This window comes from Hypanus sabinus, chromosome 18 (genome assembly GCF_030144855.1).
Source record: "Hypanus sabinus isolate sHypSab1 chromosome 18, sHypSab1.hap1, whole genome shotgun sequence".
NCBI lineage: Eukaryota > Metazoa > Chordata > Chondrichthyes > Myliobatiformes > Dasyatidae > Hypanus > Hypanus sabinus.
In genome coordinates, this window is record NC_082723.1 from 36059142 (window position 1) to 36080662 (window position 21521).

A 21521-nucleotide genomic window follows, 5' to 3' on the forward strand; every position below is an offset into this window, starting at 1 on the left:
TTACCCACACTGGTGCATGGCACAGACAGCAATCCAGAGATTACTACCTTGGACATCTGCTTTTCAACTTTCTGCCTCACTCCCTGTATTCTCGCTTCAGGACCTCCTCCCTTTTTCTACCTATGTCATTGGTATCACAACTTCTTTCACCTTCCTGCTTTAGAATACCATGGTATTGATCCGAGACAACACTGATCCTGGCACCTGGGAGGCAGCATACTATCCTGACGAAGGGTCTCGGCCCGAAACGTCGACAGTGCTTCTCCTTATAGATGCTGCCTGGCCTGCTGCGTTCCATCAGCATTTTGTGTGTGTTTGGATCTCCAGCATCTGCAGATTTCCTCGTGTATACCATCCGGGTGTCTCTTTCACATCCACAGAATCTGCTTTCTGCTCCTCCGATTATAGAATCCCCTATCACTACCGCACTCTTCTTCTCCCCCCTCCCCTTCTGAGCCACACAGCCAGACTCCGTGCAAGAGATGGGCTTGCTGCGGCTTCCTCTTGGTAGGCCATCTCCTCCAACAGTACCCAATGCGGTGCACATTATTGAGGGCAACAGCCACAGGGGTAGTCCTGCACAGGCTGGCTGTTCCCTTTCTGTTTCCTGACGGTTACCAGGGTACCTGACTCCTGCAACTTTGGAGTGACTTACTCTCAGTAGCTCCGATGTGTCACCTTCTCATTATACCAGAGGAGCTGCAGCTTGACGTACTTCACGCAGATGTAGTTATCAAGGAGACTGGAGGTCTCCCAGAGTTCCCACATGCCACACAAAGAACATGCCACTACCTCCTGATCCGTTCTCAGCACAATAGCTATGTGCGAAGAGAAAAAAAAATAGGATGGAAGATGGGAGAAGACCTAAAATGTGAGTTAGTTACAGTGGGAGGTTCTACACTTTGAAAGATATGAAAACCAGGAACAGGTTATGTGTGGGCTCTGTGAAGTTAACCAGGGGTGTGCGAGTCACACACATTACAGCGCTCGTTTATGAACAAGAATTGCTCACAAACAAGTAGTGATTCTAACCAGAGCCTCCACTGGCACTGGTTCAATCAGATTCTGGGAGTGCTACAGAGATAATTATTATCACGTTTCAAGTGTGGGGCAGTGTCCCTGGCACATTGCTCAATTCTATTAGTACACATTATCCTTCGTTATTGAAGTACTGTTGAATTGCATGTCACGTCGAAGGATTTTAAATCAACTTTTTTTTAAAGGCTTTATGATAAAACAGTCCAGCAGTCAACTTCAGATGATTAAAAAAATGATTTAATTGTTCCAATTTGCTCTGAAATTGGCCCATGTTGAGAATATTGGCTTTGATGTAACATCACACGTACAGAGTGCTGGAGGAGCTCAGCAGGCCTGGCAGCATCTATGGAAAAGAGTAAACAGGAGTAAACAGTCCATGTTTCTGACTGAGATCCTTCATCAGGACTTGGATTGCTGAAGAAGGGTCTCAGCCCGAAACGTCAGCTGTTTACGTTTTTCCATAGATCCTGCTTGGCCTGCTAAGTTCCACTAGCATTTTGTGTGTATTACTTTGATTTCCAGCATCTGCAGAGTTTCTCTTGTTTGATCTAACGCCCTGTTTCTTTTGAAATGTCATTGGTATGTTCCATTGAAGCAGGGAAAGGATGGAAGAGTAAAAGAACCATGGTGTACACAGTTCGTAGAAAATCTAGTTAAGAAGAAAAGAAAAGCTTACAAAAGATTCAAGAAAATAGGTTCTGTCAGAGCTCTAGGAAATTATAAGGTTGCTAGGGAGGAGCTTAAGAATATGTAAAGATCAATAGGATGAGCCATGTGAGAATAGTACCAATTAGGTGCGATAGTGGAAATGTGTGCATAGAATTGGAGAAGGTAGTGGAGGTACTTAATGAAAACTTTGCTTTAGAATTCACCAGGGAAAAATACCTTGGCAATTGTGGAGATGACTTACAATGGACTGAAGCACTTGAGCATATAGATATTAAGAAGGAGGATGTGCTGGAGCTTTTGAAAAGCTTTAAGTTAGATAAGTCATTGAGACCAGATGAGATGTACCCCAGGCTGCTGTGGGAAGCAAGGGAGGAGATTGCTGAGCCTCTTGCAATGATCTTTGCATCATCAATAAGGATGGGAGAGGTATGGAGGATTGGAGGGTTGCAAATGTTGTTCCCTTGTTCAAGAAAGGGAGTTAACCCAGGAAATTATAGACTAGCAAGTCAGTGGTGGGCAAGTTGTTGGAGAAGATCCCGACAGGCAAGATTTATGAGCATTTGGAGAGACATAATCTGATTAGGGATAGTCGGCATGGCTTTGTCGAGGACAGGTTGTGCTTTACAATCCTGATTGAATTCTTTGAGGAAGTAACAAACACATTGATGAAGGTAGAGCAGTGGATGTAGGATATATGGATTTCAGGATTTCCCCATGCAAGGCTCCTTCAGAAAGTAAGGAGGCATGGGATCCAAGGAGATCTTGCTTTGTGGATCCAGAATTGGCTTGCTCACAGAAGGTAAAGGGTGGTGTTGTAGATGGTTCATATTCTGCACGGAGGTCAATGACCAGTGGTGTTCTGCAGGGATCTGTTCTGGGACACTTCCTCTTTGTGATTTTTATAAATGTCCTGTATGAATAAGTAGAAGGATGGGTTAGTAAGTTTGCTGATGACACAAAGGTTGGGGATGTTGTGGATAGTGTGGAGGGTTGTCAGAGGTCACAGCGTGACATCAATAGGATGCAGAACTGGGCTGAGAAGTGGCAGATGGACTTCAACCCTGACAAGTATGAAGTGGTTTATTTTGGTAGGTCAAATTTGAAGACAGAATATAATATAAATGGTAAGACTCTTGGCAGTGTGGAGGATCTGAGAGATCTTGGGTTCTGTGTCTATAGGACACTCAAAGCTGCTGCGCAGATTGACAGTGTCGCTAAGAAGACATATGGTGTGCTGGCGTTCATCAACCATGGGATTGAGTTCAAGAGCAGTGAGGTAATGTTACGCCTATATAAGACCTTGGTCAGACCTCATTTGGATACTGTGTTCAGTTCTGGTCACCTCACTACAGGAAGGATGTGGATATTATAGAGAGAGCGCAGAGGACACTTACAAGGATGTTGCCTGGATTGGAGGGCGTACCTTATGAGAATACGTTATGTGTACTTGGCCTTTTCTCCTTAGAGCGACAGAGGAGAAGAGGTGACCTGATAGAGGTGTGTAAGATAATAAGGGACGTTGATCGTGTGGACAGCCAAAACCTTTTTCCCAGGGCTGAAGTGGCTAACATAAGGGGGCATAGTTTAAGGTATTTGGAAATGGGGACAGAGGAGAAGTCAGGGATACGTTTTTCACACAGAGAGTGGTGGGTGCATGGAATGCACTTTCGGTGGTAGTGATGGAAGTGGATACAATAGGGTCTTTTAAGAGCCTGTTAGATAGGTACATGGATCTTAGAAAAATAGATAGCTATGCATTAGGGAAATTTTAGGCAGTCTCTTGAGTAGGTTACGTGGTCAGCACAATGTTGTGAGCCGAAGGGCCTGTGATGCACTGTAAGTTTCTATATCCTATGTTATATCTTTGAACTACCATGTGCAAAAGACTTATTGCCCACAGGGTAAACTTTATTTATTTATTTACTAACTTACTTAGGTTACAGCTCAGCAACAGGCACATCTGGCCATACAAGCCCATGCTGTCCGTGGACCTAGTAACCCAAACATCCTTGGAAAATGGGAGGACACCAGAGCATCCAGAGGAAACCTCACATAGTCATGGAGAGAACATACAAACTCCTTACTGACAGCAGCGAAATTAAATCCGGGGTTGTTGGCTCTGTAATAGTTTTATGTTAACCACTTCAGAGAGGCATTGCTGGGGCCTTGACCAGTATCCTCTTTATCCTCAGTGTCCTCTTTAGCCACAGACAGAGGACTGGTGAGTAGCTAATGTTATTGCATTATTCAAAGAGAGAAACAAGGTAATCCTGGAAACTATAGACCAGTGAATCTCACGTCATTGGCAGGGAAGTTACTGGAGAGGATTCTTAGGAATGGAACTCATGAACAATTGGAAAACTATGGCCAGGACAATCAACTTGACTTCATGTGAGGCAAGTCATGTCTCACTAACTTGTGTTTTTTGAGGAGGTTATGAAGGAATCTGATGAAGATAGTGCTGTGGATGTTGTTTACATGGATTTTAGTGAAATGGTCCCTCATGGGTGGCTCATCCAGAAGATTAAGAATTCAGAATTGTCTTGTCTATAGAAATGAGGGTAGTGGTTGATGGACCTCAGTCTGGCTGGAAGTCTGTGACTAATCTGGGATCTTTGTTGTTATAAATATCGATGATCTGGATGAAAATGCAGATGGGTGGGTTACTAAGTTTACAGATGGATACAAAGATTGGTGTTGAGGGTAGCACAGAGCGAGCAAAGGATACAGTAGGATATAGATCAGATGCAGAAATTGGTGGAGAAATGGCATGTGAAGTTTTGCATCTTGGAAGATCAAATGTAAAGAAATGGCAAGACCTTTAAAAGAGCTGATGAGAAGGAGGCTCTTGAGGTCCAAGTCCATAGTTCCCTCAACGTGGTAACGCAGGTTGATGAAATGGTTAAAGAAAAAGGCAAGCTTGCCTTTAGTAGTCGAAGAATTGCGTTCAAGAATCAGAAAGCTATGTTGCAACTTTATAAAACTCTAGTTAGGCCATATCTGGGTTATTACATTCAGTTCCACTTGCTCCATTATAAAAAGGATGTTGAGGTTTTGTAGAGGGTGCAGGTTGCAGAAGTTTCCTGGGATGCTGCCTGGATTAGAGGGTTGCTTTCTCTGGAGTGGCAGAAGCTGAGAGAAGATCTGATAGAGGTTATCAGAAGCATAGAGAGTAGACAACCACTACCTTTTCCCTAGGGCGTGCTTTTAAGATGAGAAGGGGAAGTTCAAAGGAGATGGGCAGGGCAAGTTTGTTTTACAGAAAGTGGTGGATGCCTGGACTACACAGCAAATACAATAGGGGCATTCTAGGTGCACATGAATGCATACCAAATAGAAGGATATGGATATTGTGTAGGCAGAAGTGATTAGTTCAATTGGGCATTTGATTATTAATTATTGTGGCTTGTAGGCCTGGCCTGTTCCTGTGCTGTACTTTTCTATGCATTCCCTCCAACTGGCATTATTAGGCTTCACTTTGAATACCCCTGCAATTGGCCTCAACTGCTTTGTGTTGTGAAAAATAATTCTCCCAGTTCCCTACAGGATCTATTTTCTATTTGTAGTCTCTTTGATTAGAGAAGATTTAGGGAGCAGATCAATCAACTTAACGGGTGTCACATTTCATAGCAACTCTCAAATCATGTGTGCTGAGTTTGAATGTTGTCTCTTCAGTACAGTTTGCACAATTAATGACAGTACACTGAGAAATTCCATTACACTTAAGATGAGCAGAGAGATCAATTTAGTCAAATTCTTCTTGAAGAAGAATCCACACCTGAACATTACAGAATTCAAGCAAGCTTTAAGCAAGGACTAAAAGAGAAAGGAAGTGTATTGGCGTGATTCATATAGAGCTCTGGTCCAGGTCTTGCTTGTGGGAAGAATGGAGAAAGAGTACACGACTGCATTAGCATTACACAAAAAGTGTGCTTAATAGCCCAAACAATTTTAACCATTTCATCCCATGTTCTATTAGGAAATATTGCAGCAAACTTGTTTGCTGATTATAGCTGCTTGATATTTTGTCACCTGCCTTCATTATTATTTAATTTTTTAAGAAAGGTTATCCTTAGCTTCTGTGAACAATTTACACAGAAAGAAACACAGAACCATATACAGCACAATCCAGGCCCTTTGGCCCACAAAGTTGTGCTGAACAAGTCTCTACCTTAGAACTACCTAGGCTTTACCCATAGCCCTCTATGTAGCCATCCAGGAGTCTCTTAAAAGATCTATCGTTTCTGCCTCCACCACTGCTGCTGGCAGCCCATTCCATGCTCTCACCACTCTCTGCGTAAAAAACTTACCCCTGATATCCCTTCTGTACCTACTTCCAATCACCTTAAAACTATGCCCTCTCGGCTAGCCTTTTCAGCCCTGGGGAAAAGCCTCTGACTATCTACATGATCAATGACTTTCATTATCTTGTACACCTCTATTAAATCACCTCTCATCCTCCGTCGCTCCAAGGAGAAAAAGCTGAGTGCACTCAACCTATTCTCATAAGGCATGCTCCCCAATCCAGGCAACATCCTTGTAAATCTCCTCTGCACCCTTTCAATAGTTTCCACGTCCTTCCTATAGTGAGGCAACCAGAATTGAGCACAGTACTCCAAGTGGGGTCTGACCAGGGTCCTGTATAGCTGCAACATTACTTCTCGGCTCCTAAATTCAGTTCCATGATTGATGAAGGCCAGTGCACCGTATGGCTTCTGAACTCCATCAGCCACTTCTCAATCCATTTTGCATCCTATCACTGTCCTGTTATAACCTCTAACAGCCTTCCACACTATCCACAACACACCCAACCTTTGTGCCATCAGCAAATTTACTAACCCATCCCTCCACTTCCTCATCCATGTCATTTATAAAAATTACAAAGAGCAGGGCTCCCAAAACAGATCCCTGAGGCACACCACTGGTCACCGACCTCCATGCAGAATATGACCCGTCTACAACCACTCTTTGTCTTCTGTGGGCAAGCCAGTTCTGGATCCACAAAGCAATGTCCCCTTGGATCCCATGCCTCCTTACTTTCTCAATAAGCCTTGCATGGGGTACCTTATCAAATGCCTTGCTGAAATCCATATACACAACATCTACGGCTCTCAATGTGCTTAGTCACATCCTCAAAAAAATTCAATCAGTCTCATAAGGAATGACCTGCCTTTGACAAAGCCATGTTGACTATTCCTAATCATATTATGCCTCTCCAAATGTTCATAAATCCTGCCTCTCAGGATCTTCTCCATCAACTTGCCAACCACTGAAGTAAGACTCACTGGTCTATAATTTCCTGGGATATCCCTATTCCCTTTCTTGAATAAAGGAACAACATTCACAACCCTCTAATCCTCCAGAACCTCTTTTGTCCTCATTGATGATACAAAGATCATTGCCAGAGGCTCAGTAATCTCCTCCCTCACTTCCCACAGTAGCCTGGGGTAAATCCTGTCCGGTCCCAGTGATTTATCCAACTTGTTGCTTTCCAAAAGCTCCAGCACATCCTCTTTCTTAATATCTACTTTCTCAAGCTTTTCAGTCCATTAAAGCATCAAAGTCACTTCTACAATTGCCAAGATCCTTTTCTGTAGTTAATACTGAAGCAAAGTATTCATCAAGTACCTCCGCTATTTCCTCTGGTTCCATACACACTTTTCCACTGTCACACTTGATTGGTCCTATTCTCTCATGTCTTATCCTTTTGTTCTTCACATATTTGTAGAAAGCCTTGGGGTTTTCTTTCATCCTGTCTGCCGAGGCCTTCTCATGGCCCCTTCTGGCTCTCCTAATTTCATTCTTAAGCTCCTTCCTGCTAGCCTTATAATCTTCTAGATTCCTATCATTACCTAGTTTTTTGAACCTTTCGGAAGCTCTTCTTTTCTCCTTGATTAGATTTATAACAGCCTTTGTACACCATGGTTCCTGTACCTTACCATCCTTTCCATGTCTCATTGGAATGTACCTATGCAGAACTCCACACAAATATCCCCTGAATATTTGCCACATTTCTTCGGTATGTTTCCCTGAGAACATCTGTTTCCAGTTTATGCTTCCATATTCCTGCCTGACAGCCACATAGTTCTCCTTACTCCAATTAAACGTTTCCTTAATTTGTCTATTCCTATCCCTCTCCAATGCTATGGTAAAGGAGATAGAATTACCCTTTACCCTTCTAATTTTATTTTAATCTGAAGAAAGATGCAATTTCCATTCCCAAACTTTCTAAAATCCCTGTACTTTGATGCTTTATTGCCCCAGAGTTGTTGAGCTGATTGCCATTTTATCATTTAACCTGCGGGTTAAATTCAGGACACTTTTAATTCAGCAATCTGGACTTCCTCCAAAGCTTTATGCGTGAGTCATAGCTCAGTGGGTTAGCATGCTTGGCTGTGAGTTTGTACGGTAGTGTGTTCAAATCACCACTCTACTGAGTTGAATAAAGAATGCAGCCACAATGAACATAATTCACATCTGTTTCAAACATCTGGCATCAAGTGTCTTGCTCAAATGGAACAACAGTTTGTCAGGCCTGTAAAGGTCCCGTGTATTGACCACTTCACAGGCTTATGAAAACAAAGTCTTCTTCCCACTGAAATCCTCTATTATGCTGTTTGGCATGACAGCTGAGGCAGAAAGAGTAGGCCAGATCAAAGCTGCAGAGGTGTATCACATTAGCTGTAGACGATTAAACAGCCAAAAGAAGGTGCTGGCTCCAAGTGCCTTCCCATCCTTGTTCCCAGTCCCAACAAGTGAGTGCAAAAGGCAATCATGTTCAACCACATCTTGGTGGTAGGAAGAAGGGAGCAGGTGATCCACCTCAGCTTCCTGCTGAAATCCCCACCTTCAGGGAAGACAATCTGTTGCTATTTCAGTGCACTTTACTCAATATAAAGCACTGGATGTGGCAAAGGGCATGGGACCAGACAGAAACATGCTCCAGAACTAGACTTGATTTTAGCCAAAATGTTCACAGACGCTCAGCCATGCCGAAGGCTGCCTAAATTCATCCCCTTCACAAAAAAGCCTGACATACCAATCTGACTAATTCTGATTCCTCAGTCACTGAAGTGATGGAATATAACAACATTTCAATTACTTGGAACATACTCATTAATAATTTGTTCGCCAACGACCAATTCCTTCGGGCCAAGATCTGAACTCCGAAATTGAGGTGAGGTGTCCAGCTAGCATTTGACTGAGTGTGGCATCGAGGAGCCCCGGTAAAACTGAAATCAACGGTCATCTGGGAGAAAACACATTTGCACAAAGGAAGATAGATTTTGGAGGTCATCCATCCCAGCTCAGGACACCCTGCTGGAGGTTTTCCAAGCTGTGTCCTAGGTCCATCAGTCTTCAGCTGCATTGTGAATAGCCTTCCTTCTGTCATTAGATTAAGAGGGAGGGATATGTTCGCTGACAAATGCAATATGCTGAATTCCATTCTCAACTTTTCAGTAAAATAGGTAGACCACACCTGAGTATAGCAAATCCATGAAACATTTGAAAAGATACTCTAAGTGGGAGGTAGTATTTGCCCCACAGAAGTGCTAACAGGAGAGACGAACATCTACAAATGGACAAATATCAATGAATTGCTTTGTTGCTTGTGGGAGGCTGCAGTGCACAAAATGGGTGTTGGATTTGAGATGCCTTTATGCTGTGAAAGATGTTGCAGCAATGCAATCCTTTCTTTGTCTGCTGTTTGTTAATATAAAGCGGTATGAGGTAACCAGCCTGCACAAAGGCTCCAATTAAAGTTGTGGGTTGTGCTTTAAGGAGTTTACTTTTCTATTTCTGGGCCAAAACTATGAGTAAAAACCTGGCCTCTAAAATTAACAGGGCAGCAAAGAGCTGCAGTGTCTCTTCACATCAGAAAGAAAACACATTAGAAGTCAGTCTTTCTTTGTAGTTTTGCCAAGCCCATGAGTTTTAGTAATTCAGTTTCCGAAAAAGATGGTTTTTAAAATTTTCACTGGAGAAAAAAGAAAATACCATCTTAAGATATACATCTTCAGTTACTCTACAATACTGTAATTATCAGGTTCCATAAATTTATGACAATAACATTTACTTAACATAGTGGGATATTTTAAAGCCAAGAAGCCAAGTACTATGAAGGCACAGAGAAAGAACTTAACATTCTTATTTGTTGATTTCCAATTTAGAATGTCCTGTTCTGTTTCAAACTAATGAAATACTTTCCAAGTGTAGTCAGTGTTGTAAAACAGGAAACACTGCAGCTATGGCCAGAGGGTGGGGGCAATGTAGCAAATTAGTTTGTACTACAAAGAGCCAGCATGAGCACAACAGACTGAATGTCACTCACCTGTTTCGTGGTCTATCGATAATTTCCCAGTGCTTTTAAAACAAAGAAAATTATAAATGGTAATTCCCTTCATACATTTTTTTAAAACTGCTAATAGAAAGTGTCCTCTTATTTATATTATTTCTTAACATTCCTCCCAGGTAACATTTCTCACCATTAATATTCATCTGTCACTTCCACCAATCTGTCAACATATTGACGTCTATTATTACATTCCTCACAGTTCCATTGCACCTCCAAGTGTCACCTGCAAATTTGGAAACTGTAGGCCCAAGTTCAAAATGTGTGTGTGTGTGTGTGTGTGTGTGTGTGTGTCTCTCTCTCTCTCTCTCTCTCTCTCTAAAAACAGTGGTCCCAGTATGAGACATTGGAAACTTTATTCTTCATTTCTATTCAGTCTAAACAACCTGTCACTATTACCCTCTTTTCCATTATTTAGACTACTTTCTATCCAGGTGACTACACTATATGTCTCTTATTCAACGGCCTTCAATCCAATGTCAGAATCAGAATCAGGTTTACTATCACTGGCATATGTCATGAAACCTGTTAACTTAGCAGCAGCAGTATATAAAAACATTAAAAAATGAATTACAGTATGTATATATGTATATTAAATAGTTAAATTAAAAATGGCAGTGCAAAATAAGAAATAATAACTAAAAGTGAGGTAGTCAAATAAACTTCTCATGCTTCCAGCTGGGTATGGGTATTGATTTTAACTGACGTTTCAATGACAACTGTCATCTTCATCAGAGTTTGTCATCGAAATATTGGTTAAAATCAATACCCATACCCAGTTGGAAGCCCGACAAGAGTTTATTCGTCATATATGCTGGGAAAGCACCAGATCCTTTTTCAAAATGAGGTAGTATTCATGGGGTCAATGTCCATTTGGAAATCTGATGCATGATGAGTGTATTATTCCATCAAATACTTTCCGGAAGATCAGCCATATTATATAAACTCTAGTCCTCTTATCAACCCTCTGTAACTTAATCAAAAATCTTCATGAAGTTCATTAGTCACAATTTGCTTTTAACAAATCCATGCTTAACCAAATGACTGCTAATACCAACCCCCCCCCCCCCACCTGGAACTTTACCAAGCATACGGGTTTGTGGTTGCTGGGTTTGTTTCTGCAGGTTCTTTGCCTGAGGTTGTTACATTTGTAGTTTTCTAATCCTCAAACACCATTGATGAATCTATAGGTGTTAGGAAGACAATAGCCAGGATCTGTGCAATCCCCAACCCTCAACAACCAAGAACACCGCCCTCTGGATCCGGGTGATTTATCCTCTTTGTATAGATAACCCCTCTTGCACTTCCTTTTTACCCCTTTCAGAAACTGCACTTGCCCTTTCTGAGACTTTAACAGCAGCATTTTCCTTGATGAGTCCTGAAAAGGTCCCTGAGGTGAGGGATGGGCCAGTTCAGCTCGCTGCTCCACTCTGCGCTGAACCATGGACGGATCGCGAATTTCAGTTCAGAATGCTGCTTGCTTGTGTTTATTGTTTGCATGATCTGCTTTTTTTTCTCTTCTGCACATTTGTCTTCTATTTTTTAATGGGTTCTTTTGGGTTTCTGTGTTTTGTGGCTGCCTGTTAGGAAATGAATCTCAAGATTGTAAAATGTATACATGCATTGATAATACATGTACTTTGAGCTTTGATAGAAAGCACTCAGCCAAACCCCGAGTCTCCCTGAATAAACTTTCCCGTTTAGTTCTGATCAGCCCCACCTCTCCTCTTCCAACCTTTTTTCTGTTTATCTGCCCAGAAGGTATTTTTTGGGTTTCCTTTAATGTTTGTTGCCAGCCTTCAACTTAATTATTTCCCCTTTCCCTGCCACACCCGAACTTACTGTATTCAGCCTGGTTCCCACTTGTACAAATTAATAGTCTCTGTTTGCTCTTTTCTCTGCTCTATCTTTTGTATAAGATCTGTAAAGCTTAAGTCTTATGATCGTTATTTCCTAAATTATTCTTGCTCTACCTGGCCGGGCTCATTTTCCTGAACACAAGTATATCAATGACTAGATCATATGTGAATATGCAGATTGAGAGATGAAATTGGCCAAGTTATTGGTCATAAGTCCATGATCTTTTTCAAAACGATGCTACGGGGTCCCTTTTATTACCAGAGAGGCCTCAAATTAACTTCTCATTTCACATATTTATTTACCTTAGTGCTGAATAGCTTGTCAGCCTAGATTTTTGTGGTTAAATCCCTGGATTAAGACTTGTAGCCACAATTTTCTGACAGGCTTATGAAAATAGAGACCTGTCTTTGACTGTGACAGATTCTTAGTGACATCCTCTGACACACTGAGTTCTTTGTCATTCAGTTACCACCCAATTCTCAACGCAGAAGTAGAATTATGTAAACTGTAAAACTCAGGATCATGCCATTCTGACCAGCTAATTTACGCTACTCACAAGCACTTCTTGCTCTCTCTGCTTCTTTATGTCCTATCAGCACAAATTTTCTTCCCTTTTCCCATGCAAATTCATCAAGCTTCTCATTATACTATTGACTAACATCTACATTTCTTGCTTTATTCACAGGGTACAATTTTTGATGGAATTTTTTGCCTATTCCTAATAGCCACTGAGTTGACGAGGCACCACGGGGCAACAAGTTGTCCATAACTTTACAAGTACTTTGTCTCCCCCACATGTGAAACAACAACTTGCAAAAGCTTTCCTAATTTTCTAAGCCCTCTGTCACATCATTTTGTTTTTACTTTCCTTGGAGAAGAGTTGCAGCCTGTTCAATCTCTCCTTTTAGTTTCCACCTCTGATTGTAGGCATCATTCCATACCTTCATTTGCACCTTTTCTGGTGCCTTTTCGTGCACTGGGGATTAATTTGATCAGGTCACTGGTAACATCTGATGCGAGGAAGTCCCAGGATTTTCTGTCACTTTTCATTCTCCTTGGCCATTCTTTTCCCACCTTAAGTATTGTCATCCATCTGTACTGTGCAAAATAGCTGAGGTGCTGAAGGCTTAAGTGCACATATATAGCTAGACCTTTCGCACATTACTGTAGTCATTTTATGTATTGCACTGTACTGCTGCCACAATAAAAAAGATTTCATGACATATGTCAATGATGATAAACCTGGTTCTGATATGGGTCTCTATTGTGACTGGGAGCGGGAAGGGAGCAGGGAGAAGGGAATCATAGTTGGGAATGGGGGAAGAGTGAGGGAAGGGAGTGGGAAGCACCAGAGAGATATTCTATAACGATCAATAAACTTGTTGTTTGGAATCAAAGACCTTGCTGGGTGTCTCAGGGTGAGAAGTGTTTGCATCTGCACCACCCTCCACCACTGGCAGTCCTTCTCTGCCACCTAACCCATACCCCTCCCATGGTGCTCCTCCCTCACCATTCCCAACATCCTTTGCTCCAGCAAGATTTACAAATGTGGTCTCCGCTCCACGTCGACAAATACAGTACTGTGCAAGAGTAGTTTAGTCACCCGAGCTATACAGTATATGTGCCTAACACTTTTGCACAGTTATATAGCCGTAGCTCAGCAGGGTACTAGCCCATTGGACTCACCACTCAAATTTCAATGGTTCCTCCTGTACCCTTACAGAGCTCAAGCACTGATCCCATTCTCATCCTCAACCACACATTGCAACACTTCATTTGTAGAGCATCTCAAACGTATTTAGATTGTTAGAGTTTGGAAAAATTAACTAAAATGCATGCTTGCTCAGAATAATTTATTTAACAGTTCAATAGTTTGATCTTCGAGGAGATATTAGTGCTACTGTGATTGAGAAGAAATTGAATAACTTTGGGCTTAAACAGCTAAAGGTGTGGCCACATAAATGACTGCACTTCTCCTACTCGTATTGTTGGTGTTTCTCTTGTTTCCAACTATCGATCCAGATGCATTTTACAGAACTTTTCATGGGCTCAGATTGTTTAAAAACTCCTTATCGCCAATTAAATACTTTAGAAGTATAAATATCATTGCCATCGTTCTTCTCCAGACAAATCAAGTCAAAAGTGGAGCTGTACTAATGGGTACTTTAGACATCCCAACCACTCCCCTCTATTCATTCTATCCTCTAGCAATCCCCCTTCTGGAGGCTGGTAAGAACACTGGCAGACATCAGAAACAGCTTTAGTCTGCAGATATATTCAGCAAGACACTCTATTATAGTGTGATCGATGTACTCATATTACAAGCAATAAAGATTCTTTAACGAATGTCTATCCATTTTTGAAATTTTTTGTTCTTTGCTCCTGTTCTTCATCTACGTTTACAGCTCACAACCGGAAAAATTATCAAACCATTGAAACTGCAGGTCGCCAAATATATCAAAGAAATGTTTCCATGATCTTCTTTGACCCTTCAGCAGTTTAACAGCCAACACAATTTCATTTGCATTACAGTTAAGCAGTTTGTGGTTAGTAAGCATCCTGTTAGCAGAGGTGTCATTTGAACTTAGCTGAGTTGATGAGTTGTTGATGAGGATGTTAGGCATCTTGAACCAAAGAGAGGATTGTTATATTCTGTTTAATTATTTTTTAATAACCATTTTAATTAAAAATATATTTTAATAGTAATAATAAAAGCGGGAAAGGAATTGAAATTAGATTTCTGTTCATTGAGAATTGGTTTTGAATGTGACTGAATTTTATGACTATTTCTCTTAAAAACATAGGTCCAGCTGGGAGCTGCCGGATCTCAGAGATGGAAAGATCAGTGCAATAAGTGACTCTGATGGAGTGAATTATCCTTGGTACGGTAACACAACCGAAACCCACACAATAGTGGGGCCCACCAGAAGGGAAGTGCGCTTTACCGTCAGCATGAATGACAACTTCTACCCAAGCGTCACCTGGGCCATCCCTGTCAGCAAGTCCAACATACCCCAACTATCCAGTATAAAGAGAGACCAAAGCTTCACCACTTGGCTGGTCGCCGCCAATCAAGATACAGGTGAGATAATCATCTTGCAAACAATCAAATGGAGAATGAAGCTTCACATTGCTGTGGATCCGACAGAAAGCCTGGGACGGCGTGCTGTTCTGATGGAGCCCATCAGTCAAGAACATCCTGTGATTCTCACCAAGAACGAGCCAATTCCACAAAATGTGTTAAAAAAACCCAACGCAAATGATGCTCAGGTGCTGATGTGGCGGCCGACTTTTGGGGAATCGCAGGTAGTCATCCCTCCGAAGAACTGAAAGAACAAAATCACTAGCAATGTGTTGATGCTCCTGAAATACAACACAGCACTGGATGTTCAAAACCAACCTGTGCACTAATCATATAACAACTGCTCTACCTTAAACCAAAACAGTAGAGAACAACATCACTGTGCTGAAATCTGATTTGTTTGCTGAGCTAAAGGCCATCACACTGTGGGATCATCTCATCTTAAAGACTTTAGCTTTGGCTTCTGGTCCTCTGTTGACGCATCGCACAAGTCAAAGAAATTTTATTGAATGTTGGTCAAAACTGGAATGCAATTGCACAATGAACAATTTTTGCAAAATTTTGTTTTTGTACTAGAAAAAAAACTATCTCCTGACCATGCTGCCTTAAGTTAGCAAAAGCATCTCATTGCAAGTATTTGCCTTAAAATGTCAAACTGAATGCTGTTTCATTATGACTGCAATATGCGATTGTAAACCAGCCTGCTCTTGATCTGTGAATAATGTTTCTTCATAAATAACACGTTTCATTTTGTGGTGAGGCCCTGAAAGTGAATTTTCAAGTGGGATCTAATTAACCAACCTTAAAGTCTATTCATTGATAGTCAAGAATATGAATGGGGATGTGGTACTGTCCAGAATGGGGTGATTTCAAGTAATGGTCAACTTAGAACAAACCGAAGTAGACCACAATATTCCAATATCCAAGACCCTGAGAACCACCAATATCTCGGTAGATTACCAAGATGTTTTATACCATTCTTTCAATTTTCATGGAAAAGATTTCATAGACAATGTAGATCCAATGCATATTATTAATCTAGTACCATGGATCAACAGGGTCAGGCTTGAATAGGCTGCTTCAAATCCTATGTTAATGTTTGTTGTGAAGACCTGAAAGACTAAACCTTCCAGCACTAGGTAGGTGATCATACAGTAAGATGGGTTTCTGATGTGTTTACCACAAGGGTTATTACAGTTGTTCATGTGTTTGTATTTCCTTTTCAACAACTCCTATCACAGAACTGTAGAGAATTTACAACACAGAAACCCATTTGAATCTAACTGGTTTGTGATAATGTTTAAGTCCCCTTTGTAGGACTTTATCCAACACTTTTACTATACCCTTCTACTTCTTCCAGTCTCATAGGTTTTTCTAGTTTACCCTTAAATATATCTTTGTTGTTGAATCAGTCCATGAGCTACTGAGCTTTGCATTTTCATCACTCTGGGAAAACCTGCATTTCTCCTGAACACCACAGTAGATTTATTAGTGACAATTTTATGTTCATTGCCTGTAGTTTTGCGTCATTCTGCCTCCTGCATCACGTGAAACAGTGTCTCCACATTGAACTTTATCAACATGTTAAAGCCATCTCTCAGATCACAGGGGAATAGCTGTAAAATGGTTTGATGTAATCCATATGACAATCAGGGTATTTGTTTAGAAAATGGTGGCATCCTCTATGTCAGACTGAGGTGCCGATAATAATTTAGTACGTTAAGACTATGTGCCCCTTAACTTATTAATCAGCATGAAAGAGAACGTGTTAAGGGCAACCAAGCCTGCAATGTTAATTTATTGAACTACTCGGCTGTAAGGTTTTTGGAAATTATGTAAACTTGATGATGTTGCTATTATTGTGAAACATTGCAACATTTGCACCCTGACAACTGAATCTAAAATGGATCTGTTTTTTTTTGCTGAAGTTGTGAAGGCTACAAAAGAAAAAAAGCTTGAAAAATACAATTAAAAAAGTGAAATTGTGTACTTGTCCTCTCAACTTGTTGTCCCCATTATTCTCTGCATTTACACCCTTGTGTGGAAATGAGGAGTTAGGATTAACTATAGGCTGTTCCTGGGTAACAAATGGGTTTACTTCTACAAATGTCCTTCAGATTGAAAATACACACGATCTGGGAACCATACCTCCAAGGTATGTTAGTGAATGGAATCAAAAGTACACAGTGCTGTGTATTTAATATTTGAGTAACATAGTAAATATTATTTGATTAAGTATTCTTCATTGTTTACATAATTCATTACGGGTTATATGTAAAAGTATGTGAATGGCAAACGTCATTAAGCCACCAAGTCATTGGTGCACGCCTCACTAAAAGTAAAACAAAGTACACACGCAATTCCTGGGCTCCCGTGTTTTTCTTTCAATTAGTTTCGGAGTTCAGAACTTAACAGTAGTGATGAGCAAGCTTTAAAACAAATCCAAGATGACTACCTACCTGTTGAAGCGCAGCATGGTTTTCTCCCCCTTCAGAAGCACAGCGAGATAGTTTTTTTAAAAAAAGACAGAAAACAGATGAAATTCACCAGTTCATAAACAGTGAGCACCGGATGATGATGATGATGATGATAATACTAGTAGTAACAACTCTGCATCATGTTCCCTTACCGGTGCAGAGAAAAATTACACTCAGACTGACAGAGAGGCCTTGAGTCTTGCTTGGGACATACAACATTTTAACCAGAATTGTATGAGAGAAAGTTTATACCCTCATTACTGACCATTAACCACTGGTGTTCATTTTCAGTCTATAGAAGGGTGTTCCACTAACCGCAGCGGCGCGGCACAAATGCAGAGAAGGGCTCTGTTTCTTGGAGGGTACAAGTACAAGGTCGAATTCAAGAGGACAATGAATCATGAAAATGCTGATGGATTGTCCCATTTATCCTTGGAAAAGGAAATACATGAAAAATTAACAAAAGAGGACACTGCTCTTGATGTATTCTTCCTAACACAAATCGAAAGTCTCCCCATAGGGAGATGATCCAAAGGGAAACCACAAAAGATCTCACACTGTCCAGGTCTTCATAGCAACTCAACGTGGCTGGAATGTGCAGCAGAACTTCCAGTTCCCCTATTTTTACCAGTGCTGGGGTGAACTTGCCCTTGATGGAGGTTGTCTTATGTGGGGATTGAGAGCCTTACCACCCAAGCTGAGAGCTAAAGTGTTGGAGGAGCTACATCTCGGTCAAGTAGGTGTGGTCCAGATGAAAGCATTGGCTCAAAGCACTGTTGGGGACGCCAACATGTCCAGAAGAAAGGTATTCAGAACTGTCAGAACCACTTCCTGCAGTCCCAGAACCACCATGGAGCAGGTCCCAAAACCTAAGACTAGTTCACAGACACAAGCCTCACCTGCCAAGCAGTGTGACCTCCCTGGTCAAGGAAGACATTATCCCACAAAAGGAAGAAATCCTCCACAGCAATTACACCTTTAGGCCTAAATGGGACAATTTAAAATTTACTATACTGTGGACAGCTATGTAATAGTTGTATTGTACAGTATACTGTGTGTATATATTAGATGACTAGAAAGCAATGTTACATATTTGAGTTGAGATGCATTGAGTTGGATTTATTTCCAAGTAGGAAAGAGTGGTGTGCATTTAATATTTGAGTAATATTGTAAATATACTGTTTGATTAAGCATTGTTTATTGTACATAATTCATAATGGGTTTCCTGTAAAAGTATAGGAATGGCATATGACATCATGCCACCATGTCATAGGCGCACGCTTCACCAAAAGTTAAAAACAAAAAGCATACACGATCCTCAGGCTCCTGTGTCTTTCGATTCATTTTGGAGTTACAAAACATGACACATAGGACTAATGGGGGGGGGGGGGGGAAGAGAACATACCTATGTATAGTATGTCAGACTCTTGAATTTTACATAATGGGAGCTTGTTTGTACATTGGACTTGTCCTTAACCCAGGCGTTTGTAACCTGGAGGAGCCTTGTCCAACTGAGCCACTGTGTCTTGTATTTATGAAGCCCCTTTAACATTATAAAATGTCCAAAGGCTTTTCATAGAGGAGTTATCAAACAAAATTGCACTGTTGCCAATAACCAAAAACTTAATTAGTAGTGATAGTTTTAAAAACTGTTATACAGAGAAGAGAGATGGCTAAGTTGAAAGAGGAAACACCTGAATTTCAGGTCACAAAGTTGAAGACACAGTCACCAATAAATGAAGCAATGAACTAGAGGATGTTCAGGCAGGCAAACTGGAGAAGTGGAGAAATTTGTGGGTTATACAGCTGGAGACAGCTAGAATGCAGAGAGGTTTCAAGATGAGAACTTTAAAAATAAGTATTGTTGGAGTACAGGTTAAAATGGGTCAGAAAACAGAAGGGTATGTGCAGAAGGGTATTAATGATGTCATTCAAGTTCTCATTCTCATACACAGCTGTAGCACAAAGGGAAGCGGATTTCCCCGAGTCAGAAAGCCGTGGGTTTGGATTCATACTGGAATCCTGAGCACACAGAACTGGTTGAAAACCAAAAGAAAACTGAAGTGCTGCATAGTTGGAGGTGTAAATCCATGTATAAAAATATTTTTCAGGCAGATATTAAAATTCCCAGTGTATTTTTTAAGTGTATGGATGTTTTCCTGGTATCTTAATCAACAATCAGTCTTCATAGATCAAGAAAAATTTAATTAGCTGCTTCTTCTAATCACCCTCCACTGCCCATAGAATCTTGCAACATGCCATTAAGATTCTACACTACCCCCCCCCCCACCCCTTCAATTGGTTATCAATTACAACCACTTTGGCTTGCTAGAAGTTTGTCTACTAATGCTCCCACATTGCACCCTTGGACATTTTTACCAGCTCAAAGGAATACAAAGTAACAGCATCTAAAGTGAGGAATTCTTCATAGAGCATCACTCAACAAATCCAGCCACAGCCCACTCCTCTCAAATCCACCTTCAGAACAACAGTTATGAAGGTAGACGCATGAAAAATTGGTACTGATCTGCTTTAATTTCAATTGCAATAATCTTGAAGGAGTGCACCACCTTCGTACAAGGGCGTATTCACTCATTTATGTAGGGATTCAGCACAGCATCAGGTCTTTCTGGTCCACAAGCCCCTGCTACCCAATTACACCACGTGACCAATTAGCCTACTAACCCCACCTCCCCCCGCCCCCCCCCACGTCTTTGGAATGTGAAAGGAAACCCGGGGACCCAGAGCAAAGCCATGCGGTTATGATGAGAATGTACAAACTCCTTACAGACAGAACGGGAATTGAACCCAGGTCGCTGGCACTGTAACACACACAAAATGCTGGAGGAACTCAGCAGGCCAGTCAGCATCTATGAGGAAGAGTACACAGTCAACGTTTCAGGCCAAGAACCTTCATCAGGACTGGGAAGGAAGGGGAGAAGTCAGAAAGTGGGGGCAGGGGCAGGGAGAAAGTGGGGGCAAGGGGAGGGAGAAGGTGGAGGCGAGGGGAGGCAGACGTACAGGGAGGTGGGTGACAGGTGAAGCCGGGCTCTGTAATAGGTGAAAGATGGCATTGGAATAGTCACAGGCAAGAGAAAATCTACAGATGCTGGAAATCCAAGCAACACACACAAAATGCTGGAGGAACTCAGCAGGCCAGGCAGCATCTATGGTAAAGAGTACAGTCAATGTTTCGGGCCGAGATAGTGTTATGCTACTGTGCTACCCCGAAATGGCTTATGATATGATTATATTGAAATGCTATCAATGTTTTTTTTGGTGAATAACAACATCCTTCTGAGAACTTGACTATTAATTTCTGTCAGTTGCATTCACTTCAATTCAATGAAAAGCAGGGATATCCAAGTGCTGTCAAACATTTCATCTTTAATGAGTAATATTGGAGAATAATTCTGAAAACATTTCATACAACTGTAAAGAACACTGCCAATTAATGATTATCCACATCCTAAATCATAATTATATTAATTGCTGAATTGGTTAATTGCAGTATTGTGTAGCTGAAATCAGCTGAAAGAGGGCATATGGCACCAAAATGAAAGATGGTAAGAGATTACAGAAAACTGATCAAACATCATGCTTTTAATTATCACTGGCAGCTGCTGAGCAAGAAATAAAGTGACTGATCAGTCTGTTGTCAAGGGAAGGAATTATCCATTTGTCATCACAGATTCAGTCAGTTGGTAGCCAAACAAGTTTCTTTCCCATTTCTGAATCACAAGGTTGTGTTCGTGTCTTATGCCAGAGGCTTATCCACTGATACACCAAACAAACCAGGGATGCTGGACTGTCAGGAGAACGTGACATCCACGCTGCCTACTCAGGTAGACTATTAGGTCAGGTGACATCCACGCTGCCTACTCAGGTAGACTTTTAGGAATTCAAAGAAAACCAGAGACATTCTCCAAGGTGTCCTGGACAATGTTCAACTCTGAAAAATACTGATACTGAGTGGGCAATACTTTAATTGTGCATCCTCCTTTCTTGCCCTGATTACACTTCAGAAACATGTCATTGTGTA

The 21521-nt window shown here is 41.2% G+C and overlaps 1 protein-coding gene across 1 annotated transcript in view; it reads left to right on the top strand.

Moving 5' to 3' along the window:
• The window catches only part of fam78ab (family with sequence similarity 78 member Ab), a 32704-nt gene extending 15335 nt beyond the window's left edge, over window positions 1–17369 (top strand). The window contains exon 2 of the mRNA XM_059994094.1: window positions 14725–17369. Coding sequence (XP_059850077.1) covers window positions 14725–15250 — 526 coding nt within the window. The 3' untranslated portion in view covers window positions 15251–17369. The remainder of the gene's footprint in view (window positions 1–14724) is intronic.
• Window positions 17370–21521: the final 4152 nt, after the last annotated feature.